Source organism: Panthera leo, chromosome D2 (assembly GCF_018350215.1).
Source record: "Panthera leo isolate Ple1 chromosome D2, P.leo_Ple1_pat1.1, whole genome shotgun sequence".
Classification (NCBI taxonomy): domain Eukaryota; kingdom Metazoa; phylum Chordata; class Mammalia; order Carnivora; family Felidae; genus Panthera; species Panthera leo.
The window spans coordinates 29,889,220-29,902,351 of NC_056689.1; the positions used below are offsets into that span (position 1 = coordinate 29,889,220).

The 13,132-nt window shown below is 53.6% G+C and overlaps 1 protein-coding gene across 2 annotated transcripts in view; it reads left to right on the forward strand.

Moving 5' to 3' along the window:
- HK1 (hexokinase 1) overlaps window positions 1–13,132 on the forward strand; it is an 88,230-nt gene that overhangs the window by 10,615 nt on the left and 64,483 nt on the right. The window contains exon 1 of one of the 2 annotated variants that reach the window (XM_042907416.1): window positions 7,983–8,133. The exons of the other annotated variant lie outside the window; for it this stretch is intronic. Within the exon in view, the coding sequence (XP_042763350.1) occupies window positions 8,071–8,133 (63 nt within the window). The 5' untranslated portion in view covers window positions 7,983–8,070. Of the gene's footprint in view, window positions 1–7,982; window positions 8,134–13,132 lie in introns of those variants that run through there. 2 annotated transcript variants of the gene reach the window in all.

Genomic DNA, 13,132 nt, shown 5'->3' on the forward strand with positions numbered 1-13,132 from the left:
AGAGTTCTTAGGTTGGACGTGTTTTGTTTTTGTTCTTGAGGCACGGACATAGGTAGACTCAATAGGGTTTAGTGACAGATTAGAGGCAAGGCATTTGGGAGGGGAAAGCCTCAAGGGTAACGGTCAGGTTTCCAGCTGATGGGAAGATGGCTCCTACCTGGGACATTCTTTTCCCAAGAAGGAAGAGGCAGCTTAGGCGTGCATAAGCAGACCACAGCCTACGCTCCATTTTGTTCTGGTGTCTGCTCACGTGTCGTATCGTCAGAGAGGTCTCCCCAGTGGTTCTCTTACTCTCTGCTGTTCAACCTGGGCATCAGTTAGGGTTAGATTTGGCTGGTAGTAACGGAAAACCCTCCAACAGCAGTTGTGTTAACCCATTGGAATTTTCTTTCTCTCTCGGGTTCTAGAAATCTATGAGGCAGTCCGTAGGGGGCTGATGTGGGGCATCTTGGTGACAGGGATGCAAGCTTGTTTTTTTTTTTTTTTCATTGCTTGGTTTTGTGGGACTGCCATTCCCAAAGTTCTCTCATAACCCGAGACATTCCGGGGTTCTCTAGCCAGTCTGTCTCTATTTCAGCCAGTAGGAAGGAAGAATGACCATAATCACTGTGTCTTAAGGAAGGCTCCAGGAAGCTAGAATGAGATGCCCTCATTTTCACCTCTTTGGCCAGAACTTGCTCCCATGGCCACATCTAGCTGCACGGTAGATGGAGTCTTTACTCGGGGGCGGGGGGTGAGGGCTGGAGTCAGCTGAAAATTGGAGCATTCATTAGTTAAGACAAAGGGGAAATGGAAATTGTAGGATGTGTCACCTACATTCTGCTTTGTTTTTCCTCCTAGCCCCCGAGCTGACGTATATTTAATTTGTGACTTGTTTACTGTCTGTTCCTCCCCACCGGAACGTGTGGGCAGGGACTCTGTCCTGCTCACCTGCACATTTCCAGTGACTAGGAAGGACAAGCAGACTAGGTGCTTCACAAATGTTTGTTGAGGGAATAAATGACAGGCTGGGGAAGTGAGAAGAGAGAGTAAGTTTAAGAAGAAGAAAGGACTGGGATGTGAGACATACCGACTTTCAGGCACCCATGGGGTCTCAGAGCTGACCTTCATGGGCAGTAGTTGGAAAATGAACTGGGGTTCGGGAGAGAAGTGGGGGCTGGACTCTTGACACATGTGATTCTTTGGGGGAGGTGTCTGGGTGGCTCAGTCGGTTGGGAGGCTGACTCCTGATTTCGGGTCAGGTCATGGTCTCAAGTTTCGTGAGATCGAGCCCCGCGTTGGGCTTTGTGCTGACAGCACAGAGACCTGACTGGGATTCTCTCCCTCCCTCTCTGTCTCTGCCCCTCCTTCCCCAAACAAATAAATAAACATTAAAAAAAAAAAAGAAATTTACAAAAAAATACAAAGAGCAATTCTTTGGGTAGGGCACAGTGGGATGGACCCACAGGAGACAGCGAGGGAGGAGGGCATACTCAGCCAGTTCAGCTGAATCTACCAAGCCACATGCCCCCGTCCCCACCGCACTGGGAAGGGCAACTGCTTCCATACCTCCCTTACGGCCCCTCTGGTCAGGTCAGTCTGCCTCACCATGTGGTCTGAGGATGCCCTTTACAAGAGAGGGCCCTGCAGAGCCAGGATCCACGTGCCCCACCTTACAAATCTAACCAAGCGTGACTCGGTACCCCAGGGGAGCAGCTCCCCAACACAGGTTTCTGGACCCCTCTGTGACTGAGGCATCACTGGGCCTGAACAGAATAAGAGAAATATAGACAATAGGATAAGACGAATATTTCACCGTTAGAGCAGTCTTGAGCCAGACTGTCTGGGCACACATTTCAGCTCTTTGCAGTAGCTGTGTGACCTTGGAGACAAGTCACTTAACCTCTCTGTGACTCAAGAGTCTCATCTATAAAATGGGGGATGTAACTAGTATTTATCTCATTAGTTTGTTCTGAGGGTCAAAAAAAATGAATCTAAGTAAAGAATTTAGAACGATACCCGGTCCACAGTAAGTTCGACCTGAGAACTAGCTATTATTATAAAGCCAGAGGTATTTTGTTTAAAAAGCAGCCCTTATTTTTCTTTCCCTGGCTTAAAACCTCTTTTCCTTTGGGAAATTATGGTGATAGGAGATGGGAATTGTAACTAAAAAATTATCTTTTCTTAGCAAAATGAAAGTCAGTACCTAGTTTTTATTTATATGTGTGCTTAATTTGCTGGCCTGTGAAACCCCACAGCCTAGGAACCCTGCCTAGACGCTGAGATGGACTCTCCTACGTGAACATTTCCTTCTATCTTTTGGAGTTAATTCTAACAGGGCAGGATTGAAGACTTTTTGTTGGCCCTGTCATGCTGCTTGTGTGTGGGCGTTGGAGAGAACTATCCCAGGGAAGTCAGACTAACCAGCAAGGTGACTTTTGAGATTGCTCTGTTCCAATAAGATAGGGGCTTCCTTTGGAAAAGGAGCTGGCTTGAAGTAAGGAGCAGGGCTGGAGACAGGCAGGCCTCAGCAGTCTGGATAACCCTTTCTCCAGGCCATCATTCTTTATGCATAGCAGGCCTACTGGGCTCACAATGGTATGAGGATGGGATGTCCAACCAGCCACAGGGCCAGACTGGGCTTTCCTCGCTCCCCTGAGGGACTATCATCCCCACAGGGAAGTAGAAACCTTCTTGGGACAGAAGCTGAGACGGGTATCTCTGGGCATCAGGTCCTTTCTGAGCCAGGTAAACAGCTCAGGGTTGAGCAAGGGGCAGCCAGACGGAGACCTTTATGATCCTGAAAGGGGTGGGACTTGGGTGAAGCAAGAGAGGTGCCTACGTGTGCAAGATTTAAATCTTGCATTCAAATCTTGCATCCGAGGCACCTCTCTTGCCTCATCTTAACCCCAGCCCTAACACCTGAGGCCTTGTGCCTGTAAATTCCAGCTATCAAGGGCCAAAAACTTGAAGGCCTAAGTGGGGGCAGACACTAGCGTGTATCAGTGAAGGGGCAGACTGGGTGGGGCCTGGGGCCAGCTGCAGTACCCCTGCACTGTCTGAAGGGGGCAGTGGCTGCTCAGTTCTAGCTGAGCATTGCCACGTGATAACCTGGGCCCTGTGTGACCAGACCTAAGATGCTGGCGAATCTGGATTGTATTGTATCGTATTATTTTATTTTTTGAAGTTTCTTTTGAGAGAGAGAGAGAGACGGACAGAACAGAGCACACAAGCGGGTGACGGGCAGAGAGAGAGGGAAAGAGAGAATCCCAAGGAGGCTCCACACTGCCAGCGCAGAGCCTGATGTGGGGCTCCAACCCACAAACTGAGAGATCATGACCTGAGCTGAAGTCAAGAGCCAGATGCTCATCCGGCTGAGCTACCCAGGTGCCCCGGGAACGTGGGTTTTAAAGCAAATCTCCTAACTTTTAAGGGCTTCCTCATATTTATAAAATAGTAGGCGGGCCAAATAAGATACGCTGGAGGCCATGTTTTAGTCTGGCGGTTGCCAACTTATAACCTCTGTCATGATGCCGCCGGAAGGCAGAACTTCGGGCAAATGAAAGAGGCAGGGAGACAGGCCAGGAATGTGACCTTCCGTCCCCAGCCACTCCAGGGGCTGAGCCCTGGTGCTTCTTCGCCAGAATCCTTCTCACAAAGGAGCAAAACTGTCTGCAGAGTTGATGAGAAAGTCACCGTGAACTTGCATCCCAGTGTGCTCCACGTCCGCAGGGCCACCGGGGCCCCGGAGGAACTGCGCTCGGCGTTGTCCGAGAGAGACTGCAAACGATAGTACCGGCAGGTTCATTTCAGAAATTTCCTCCAGATGTTGCCATGGCAAGTCAGCGCTTTTCATTCCGGAAGCTGGGGTTCGGACTCCGCTCCAGGTCAGTTCAGCCATCATCTGGGGCTGAGGCCTGGGCATCAACGTTTGTAAAAGCTCTCCAGGCGATCCTTTTGTGCAGCCAGGTTGAAAACCACAGATCTAACTGATAGAAATGTTGGGTCAGGATCCCTTCCAGGTGCTTCTCCTCGGAACGTGCTTCGTGTGACCACAGCCCCCTCCCCGGAGCATCCAGGATGCCAACATGCTAGCCTTTTCTTTTTTCCCTGTCGCTGTCTTTCAGACCTTAAACGTGCTCTATAACCTCCATAACCCTCATTGACTGATTAAGTGGGGATAATGATATTTGTTTTGCCCTTCTAACCTCACCAGCGTGTTATCAGGAGAAATGAGGCAATAAATGAAAAAATAAATGCTCTGTAAACCATCAGTATTATGCAAACACTGCTGTTAGAAGTGTACTTCCAGGTGCTGGGGTATGGTTTTGATCCACTGGAGAGAATTTCTGGAGTAACGTTCCTAGGGCCCTGGGTCAGATGTGGATTGTTACATCCTGACTTAGCTGTGGCCTGCCTTCTCTTACTGGCAGGTGCATTTTGTGGGCGGCAGCCTGGCGTGGCTTGACCACTCCTCCCCACCCAACTCCTACAGGAGGGAGCATAGTAAATGAATAGAGACACCCAGGGGACTTCGGCCAGAGGGTAAGGCCATCTGGAGGGTGAGGGGAGATGTGTGGAACTAGATTTCCAATGCTCAGGGTCCTGTCTGTTCTTCCTTAGAGTCCGGAGAGTAATCAATCAGCAAGGGGCTTAGCTGCGTTCCAACAGCTATATGACAGAAAAAAGAAGTGGGATAATAAAGAAGCATATGAGGTGACAACTGGCATGATAAAGAGAGGACACAGGCCCAGCTCTGAGCCCAGGAGCAGTCATAGCAGTGTAACATGGGCTCTGGTCTCAGAAAGCTGTCTGATTGGGGCAGATGAGACCGGCCCCCCAGAAGACAGTCAAAAGTATCAGGCAGACTGTTATGAGTCAGTGTCACTTATCCGAGGCCCTGGCAGTGAGGTTGGGAGGGCAGGGGGAAGGATGGATGGAGCACCGGCTGGGCATCAGAACTGGGTTTAAGTCCCAGCTCCGACCTCTAGCACAGCCTGACACTGGACAAGATGGCTTGCTCGTTGCGTTGCAGGTTCCTAGTCTGTAAAGAAGAGTCTTGGTCTAGATCTAGATGGATTCTGAGCATAGTCCGAGTTTCTCCTGTGGAAGTGCTGAGGCCTGGGAGATTGGGGTGAGTAGCCATGCTCAGGAGAGGCTTTTATGGGGAGGGTGGGAGAGCTGGGCCTTCAGTGAGACTGACACTTGGTCAGGTCAGCGGGAGGTGAGCAGAGAAGGCAGGGCAAGCAAGGAAATATGCGCAGGGGCTTAAACGGAGCGGACTCAGGCGGGCCGAGGACAGTGGGAGGTGGCCTTGCTGCAGCCCAGGATGGAGAGTCAGATCACAGAAGGCCTCAGACACCAGGCAGAGATATTTCAATTGGCTGGGTCAGGAAGGAGGAGGTCATCAAGGGATTTGGGGCAGGGCTATGATGTGATTAGGCTGCTTCTTAGCAGGAATAATGTGGCCTGGACTTCAGAAGGACTTGGATGGTAGGAAGCCAGGAACCAGGGAGGGCAGCTAGAAGACTCTTGTAATATTTCTGGCATGGGACAATGAGGGCTAGGGGTTGAAGGAAGCAGTGGGGCAGGCCTAGAAATATTTCTCAGCATATACTGATAGACTTTGGGGCCTGAGTGCATTCAAGGGGTGGGGAGCACAGGAGTCACCTTGAGAAGCAGTTTCTCAAAGGCCAGGGAAGAGAACGCATTGGCAGCCTCCCTGCCTGCAAACAGAGAACATCTCAGGGTAGCCTGGAAAATTGGGAGGCTCAGCTTCTCCCTGGCTCCAGCTCAGACAAGAGGTCATGGATGTAACGGGGCCATAGTGATGGCTGGGGCCTAGGTTGAGGCTCTTAACCCTCCTGATCACTGCACTGGGCTCATTCCACCTTCGAGTGCTAGGTGTGGGAGACAGAGCAATTACCAAAGCACAGTTCTTGATCCTCAAGGAGCTTCCAGCCTGTGAGTCTGGCAGCGTCATATTGGCAGGACTCAAACGGTGGCTGAGAACAACCAAATCATTCTCGTTCCCCCGATTTTACTTTATGGCTGTGTGCGCAGTGTAGGTATTTGATGAATGCCAGAAAATCTCTGTTCCTAGTTTATAACGCTACTGCCCTGAGGGCGGATCCAGGTTTTGTGGGGTTTGAAGATGAAATATTTTGGGGAACCTCTTTGCAAAATGATTCGAAATTACAAATATAAAGTTGCTAGGCTCTCTCAGGGCCTTCCTGGGGATTCGAATGCAAGTGCGAAGCCCTCATCAGCTTCCCAATCGTGTAATAAGACACACCACTTATTAAGTGTGTGTGATAGCAGGTATTCCCCAACAAGGAAGGGACGGTGGGTGGGCGGGCTTTAGTATCTCCATATTATGAATGAGGAAGCTCAGGAAGGTGACTCAGTGTCACAGCCAGAAAGCCAGGAGGTGGGGACTGAGCTCTGGACTGAGGGCTCTGGCTTCAGGGGCCACATCTGAGGTCCTCTTCAATTGGGGACGGTAGCTGTCAGGCTCCTGATGTTGCTCAGGAGGAATGTACTGGACCGCCCATCTCCCTTTGATACCGCTATACCGTAGACCTGGCCAGGGTCCCCCAGGATCTAGGTCCGTGATGGAGGTTCTGCGGGAGGACTGTGTCCATTTCAGGGCACCCCATGGTGCAGCTTTGGTCCCAGGAGCATGGCCTATTCAGGCAGAGAGGCTACATACAGACAATAGAAAGGACAGTAAATTGCAGGGCTGAACATTGGCTTTGAAAACGCACAGACCTAATTCTGGGATCTACAACTTCCTGGTTGTATGAAGTCTGGCAAGATACGTGGCGTCGCCGAGCCTCTACCTGATTACCTGTTGAATCAGGATAGTAACCACTTCGTTGTGTTTCGAGCTCATTACATGTCATCTGGTAAGGCAGTAAGGCTCCTGCACACAGCCGGCAATGAACCTAAGAACGCTACGGTAGCTCTCAAAGCAGCTGCATAACCGCCTGATTCCGCATGTCCCCTCCCCCCGTTAAGGCTGGACGTTTTTTCTCAGGATTCCTCCCAGCCTGGCTAACTTCCTTTGGGGAAGTGAAAAAGGTGGCAGCTAGGAGGGGGCGCCTGATGGACCCGCCCGCGACGCCAGCGAGCCGGGGTGCGCGGGAGGAAGAGGACGCCCGGGGGATGCGGCCTGGCGGGGGCGTGGGGGGCCCAAGTCCCGCCCAGCGGGCGTGCGCCCCCCGGAGAGCCCAGGAGCCAGTGCCTCTGGGGCGGGCGTTGCGGGGAGTCGCTCTCGGTTTAGCAACACAAATCGGCCCAACGGAGATTAGGCCGGGCGGGCCGGGGTGGGGGTGATGCACTGCCGGGAGGACGCAGGTGGGACACGGCACTCGGCATCCCGGGCCCGCGAGAGCCGGCTGGAGCGGGGACCGGGTGCGAGGACCGCGAAGCCCGCGGGCTCTCGCTTACGCCGGCACAGGCCCGGCTCGCTTTGCACGCCCACCTCTGCACCCTCCTTCGGCCTCTCCCCATCCGCGGAGCTCCCGGGGCCGAGCCCTGATTTTCCCGGGAAGGGGGCCACCCTCGCCAGGCCGGCAGCGGACTCTCCGGGGCCGTTCGTCCCGCCCGGCTCGGGCGGTGCCTCTTCCCGCGCCCCGCGCCCCTCCGCCGGGCCGGGCGCCGCCACGCGCGACCATGCGCGCCCGAGAGAGCCTCCCGCCCCCGCGCCGGCTCCCTACGTGGGGGACGTGCCGAGAGAAGCCGGACCGTGGGGGATCTCGCAGCGTCGCCGCCCCCTTTCCGGCGCGCGAGGGAGCGGCCGCCGCGTCCCCCCGCCCGGGCCCGGATGCCGCCGCGCGGCGCTGCAGAGGCGGGCGGCAGCCAATGGGCGCCGAGGAGGTGGGCCGGCCGGTGGCTGTCACCCTGCCGGGGACGGGAGCGCGGAGCCGGGGAGCGCGCGAGCCACCGCCTCCCGGGCCTTGGGGGAGGAGTCGCGGCTGGAGGAGGAGGAGGAGCCGCCGAGCAGCCGCCCGAGGACCACTGCTCGCCCGGGCTGCGGAGCACCCACGCCGGCCCCACGCCTGCCGCCCCGCGTCCCCGATCGCCAGCATGATCGCCGCGCAGCTCCTGGCCTATTACTTCACCGAGCTGAAGGATGACCAAGTCAAAAAGGTGAGCCCCCGCCCGCGCCGCGCGCTGCATTCCGGCATCCGCTCGCCGCCGCCGCCACCGCCGCCACCGCCGCCGCCGCCTCGGTCCTCCGGCGCCCAGGCTCCCCCAGGCCGGCACTGCTTGGACTGCAGGGCGGGGAAGCCTTCGCCCCTCGATTCTCCCCGGGGTTGTGTGTGTGTGTGTGTGTGTGTGTGTGTGTGTGTGTGTGTGTTGGGGGGAAGACCCCCGGGGCTGGACTGCTTGCTGCAGTGTCCTTGAGATGGGCTGTGGATGTCAGATGGGCCCCCGGGCCATGCGGGGAGGTGGCTGTGTGGGGACCGGTGGGTCGGTCCGTAGGGCCTGTTCGGAAGGTTCTGAGCGCCGTAGGCGGCGGAGTGATTACAGAGATGATAGGGAGGTGAGCGCGCGGCAGGCGGGGGTGCTGGCTGCAGGCCAGGCATCCCATATTTGGGGTGCCCCGGAGGAGCTCTCACTCCGGCTCTTCCAGCTGTTGCGGCTGCCCCTAAATCTGAGGACAGGGTGACCCGCCCGGCTTCCCGGAACGGGGAGGGGTTCGGAGGCCACCGGAAACTTTGCTCATAGGCCTCAGGTCTGGAGCGGCATGTCTGAATGGAATTTTTTATTCCCCTACGTGACCGCTCTCTTAAATTGTAATTTCCAGCCAGCCCAGGGAGTTTAAGTAAGAGACTGGTCTTTTGAGTCGGTTGGAGGCCTTGACGTGTATGCTTGTGACATGTGCGTACTTGCACAAGAACGCATCTCCCAACCCTGAGGGGTTGCTGCCTTTGACATCTGTCTAGCATAAAATACTGTCCACTGGCAGGTCTTAAAGCTGTATCTCTCCCCGATGTCAGCTTTGCCACCATGTTTTAAAGAAACAGCCTAGGCTGTAGGGAAAAGCTCCCGTGTTATCAGTACTAGCTAGGCCTGGCACAGGCTCCTGACCCACCCACGCCCCGCAGGGGTGACATTATTGCTGGAGTAAGCTGGGATGGACAGGCAAAGTCAACCTGACTTTGGAGTTCAAACAAGGGAAGCACCTACAGGTGACAGGCAGGAGTGTAAAGCCTGGATTTTCTGCCCTGCGAGCCACAGGATGTTCATTCGGTTCTCTTCCTATCTACCTAGGACAACCCCCTCCTCAGGCACAATAGGAAACAGGCCTGCTGAGGGCAGTGACCTCATCAAGGTCACCCGGTGAGTTAGAGGCAGAGCCAGGGCGGGTCCCTCCCTCCCTCCCTCCGCTGGGAACTTGACCGGGGCTCCTCCTAGAAGTCAGCTGAGGGGGAGGTGCTGAGACAAAGGCCCTGGGGATGCTGCTTGGATCCTGGGCCCTGTGCCCAGCGGGGACCAGAGTAGGGTAATTAGGAGACAGGCCCAGAAATCTGCTGCTGTCCCTCATAGCTCTAAGCAACAGTGACTCTAGACTTGTCAGACTGTAGGGCTCGAGCGTGCTGCTGTGCAGCCCTGTGGACCTTCCTTCTGGCCACCGAGCTCAGGGAGCCGAGCATGCCAACACGTGCGTTTCACAAGTTTTCTGCAGTGGTGGTGCCGATCTTGATGTTCTTCCCGTTTCACAGTGGGGGTGAGTTCACTGCTCTCCCCCTGCATGTGGGGTGCTCTGTAGTGCAAGACTGCAGACCGCCGGGGTGGGGACCCAGATGACCCTTGTAAGCTTCCATCATGCATACCCACCACCACCTGCGTGGCCTCCGGGGACTATGCTGGGTTGAGGTTTGGGCTGTACTCAGTAAGGATTGTTTTATCGGGTACTCAGTGCTGAGTGTGGCTCCCGGGCCTTCCACTCGCTGTGGTGACCTGCCTCGAATTCTGTCCACCAGGCTCCTGGAGACGTCTGAGTGTGTGATTTCTGAACCAGTTGGTCCTCAGAAGTCCTTCCTGCTCTGAGATTGCCAAGCTGACATTCCCTGCCTCCCCTCTCTGGCCTCAGAACATTGCTGGAGGAGGGTGTTGAGGCCAGAACCTCCTTCAGATAATATTATTGGCCAAGGAGAGCCTTAAGAACAAGATGGCTTTCTTACACCCCACCTAGGACATCATACACTGCTTTCTAGGGGTGTGTGTTTGTGTATATTCCTTTCTTTTTTTAAGTTTATTTATTTGTTTTGAGAGAGAGAGAGAGAGAGAGGTGGAGAGAGAGGGAGAGAGAATCTCAAGCACATTCTGCACTGTCAGCCTAGAGCCCTATGTAGGGCTTGAACTCATGAACTGTGAGATCATGACCTAAACGGAAACCAAGAGTCAGACACTTAACTACTCTAGCCACCCAGGTGCCCACACCAGGTGTGTGTGTGTGTGTGTGTGTGTATGTGTGTGTATGTATGTGTCTATTCTTGCCAGAAGATCACCTTGGCCTGCGTGATGGGCTGTGCAGCACAGCCATCCATGGGTGTGGTCCCCAGGAAGCTTCCTGGGCCTCCTAAGAGCCTAGCAGATGCCGGTTCCAGTGGCTTAGTCAGCTTTCCCCGCCCCCACCTGTGCAGATGCTGGGAGATTGCATCTCCTTTCCTAGGACTCAAGACTTGTTAGAGAGCAGCCCTTCCTACCCACCGCTTACTGTGAAAAGGCTGGGTGGGGGTGCAGGACTTCAGGCCCTGTTCTTTTTGCCCAAAGTGGGCCCTACCTGCAACCCCAGTGGGGACCCAGTGAATACAGACCCCCTCCCCCCACCCCGGCCTAACCTGCCAGCGTGGGTTGCCAGGATGATTCAGCCCTTCAGCCCTAGGCAGCCCCTGGGGCTCTGGAGACAGCCCTGGCATCCCCCACCAACCTTCATTCATTTTCTTGCCTTCTGGCCTGGGGGTAAGAGGAGGGAAGATGAGGATGATGCCAGGGAAGGCTTTTCGGGATTGCTCAGGATACAGAAGTGGTCACGAAGGGGGGTATCGTTGGTCTCTTCATTGCCTGTGAGACCTGCCACTAATTCAGTCTCATAAATACAAACTGGGTCGAAACAAGCCAAGTGCCTGGCCTCCCGGTGTGGAGCCCCACTTGCCAGACTGTACCTGCATGATGTTGGTTAATGGGGTGCTGGGAAAAGTACGTCCTGGTATTGGGCTGAAATAAGTACAAGACCTAGGTTTGCCTTTCACTCTTCTAGTGCTTTTAGGAGGCAAAGAGGCCTCCTGTGTGCTCGTGAAAGATTCCATTCATCAGAATCCCAGACATGTGCTGGTTCTTCAGCCAGAGGCTGGGTCCTTTGACCTCCAAGTAACTTTTAACATGCCTGTCCTCTTGCCTGCGTCTTCCACTTGGCTTGGCCATTAGGAGCCTGGAGGAGAGTGAAGGTTTGCGTAGTGCTTTGTTTGGGAGAGTGAGTCCAGCAAGGTGGGAACTTGGCCTTTTAAGAAGGGCTAGCTTCCAGGGCACCTGGCTGGCTCAGTCGGCAGAGCATGCGAGTCTTGATCTTGGGGTTGTGAGTTTGAGCCCCACATTGCGTGTAAAGATTACTTAAAATCTTAAAAAAAAACAAAGGAGTAGCTTCCTTTCCTCCCAGGTTGTCCGAAAGGTGAGCAAACACCGGTGGGTTTTCTCTGAGTGGGATCCCCGTGACCCTAAGTAGTCTCCTTGAGGTGAATGAACAGGTGCGATTTGTCCAACAGCCGACCCCAGGAGTGCTTGGCCCAGGAAGGTGGGGGAGAGTGTGCTTAGCAGTTAAAAGGCTACCCACGGTTTAGTTTCTCAGCTGCAAAAGCAAGCATTAAAAAAAACAAAACAAAACCAAACCGCCCTTTCCTTACTGCTCAGGGCTGAGAGAGAGGAGAGTTAGAAAAGTATGAATAATACCTGAGACACCTTTCGACCTGGTGTTACACAAATTTCCAGTAAGAGCCTCATCCTTGGTGCATCTGTATCTCATAATCCTTGTTCCCTCTACATAGAGTGTTCTCTGGAGTTCTCCCCCTCCCCCCCCAAGAGAAGCCCCAACTCTTCATTTGGTTTGATAATTTGGGACTGTCGTGAGAGAATAAACTGGGAAAGCGGGTGGGTACAAGGACTTTCACATCTGGCCATGCCGTGCCGTCCTCCCACGCTCCTGCTGTTTTCTGGAGATGGCATGGGCAGCTCTCTCCTAAAAAGACTGATTTGGTACTGTCTCCATGTGTGTCTGCAGTCAGGGCTTCCTGCTTGATAGACTCAGCCACTGGAGTCCTCTCTGAGCATGCCCGAGGACCCCGCTGAGGGTCCAGGCAACAATACCCCTCAGAGTCCAGGAAGCAGTGGTGGCCAGACTGTTGGCATCTGCTAATTCATTTGAGGACCCTTAGAGTCAAGTCCGATCGTGGGAACTCAGTGATTTCTTTGGAAAATGTTGGAGTCCTTTATTATGTGCAGAGGGCTGTGCTAGGCTAGGGTGACAGCCCTAAACTCGGTAAAATGCTCCCTCTTCTCCTGGAACATAAATAATGATTTGCTGTCTTAACGATAAGTGCAAAGCACAGAATGCTGTGAGAGCATATAGGGGCCAGTGATCAGATCATGGGTGGGAAATCGCCAGCTTAGGAATGGCTTGAAGCCAGGTTGTAGATGTACAAATGGGAATATTATACTTAGAAACTTTGTGAGGGAGAGTCAAACAGTTCTCAAAACGTAGTTTTGCTTTCTCTCTTTTTAATGGTTTGTTATCTCTGAGCCTTCTAGAATACTTTATGGCTGTCATATCAGATATCAGTTGTGTGTGTGTGTGTGTGTGTGTGTGTGTGTGTGTGTGTCTGTTTATCTATCTATCTATCTATCTATCTATCTAATAGTACTAAGGAAATCTGGAATGGAGTCCAGAAGGTTATTCTTTATAAAATAATCATTCATTCATTCCAGAGGGCTATTTTTACTCCCTCTGCTTCTTTCTTTTAGGAGAAAAACCCACCTCTGTTGATTTTTTTTCTCCCATCTTTGTTGATTTTAATGAATTAACTTGGAATCTATATTTTAATTCTCTCCCCCACAAGTCAACATGTATGAGTCAGGTCTTATGAAG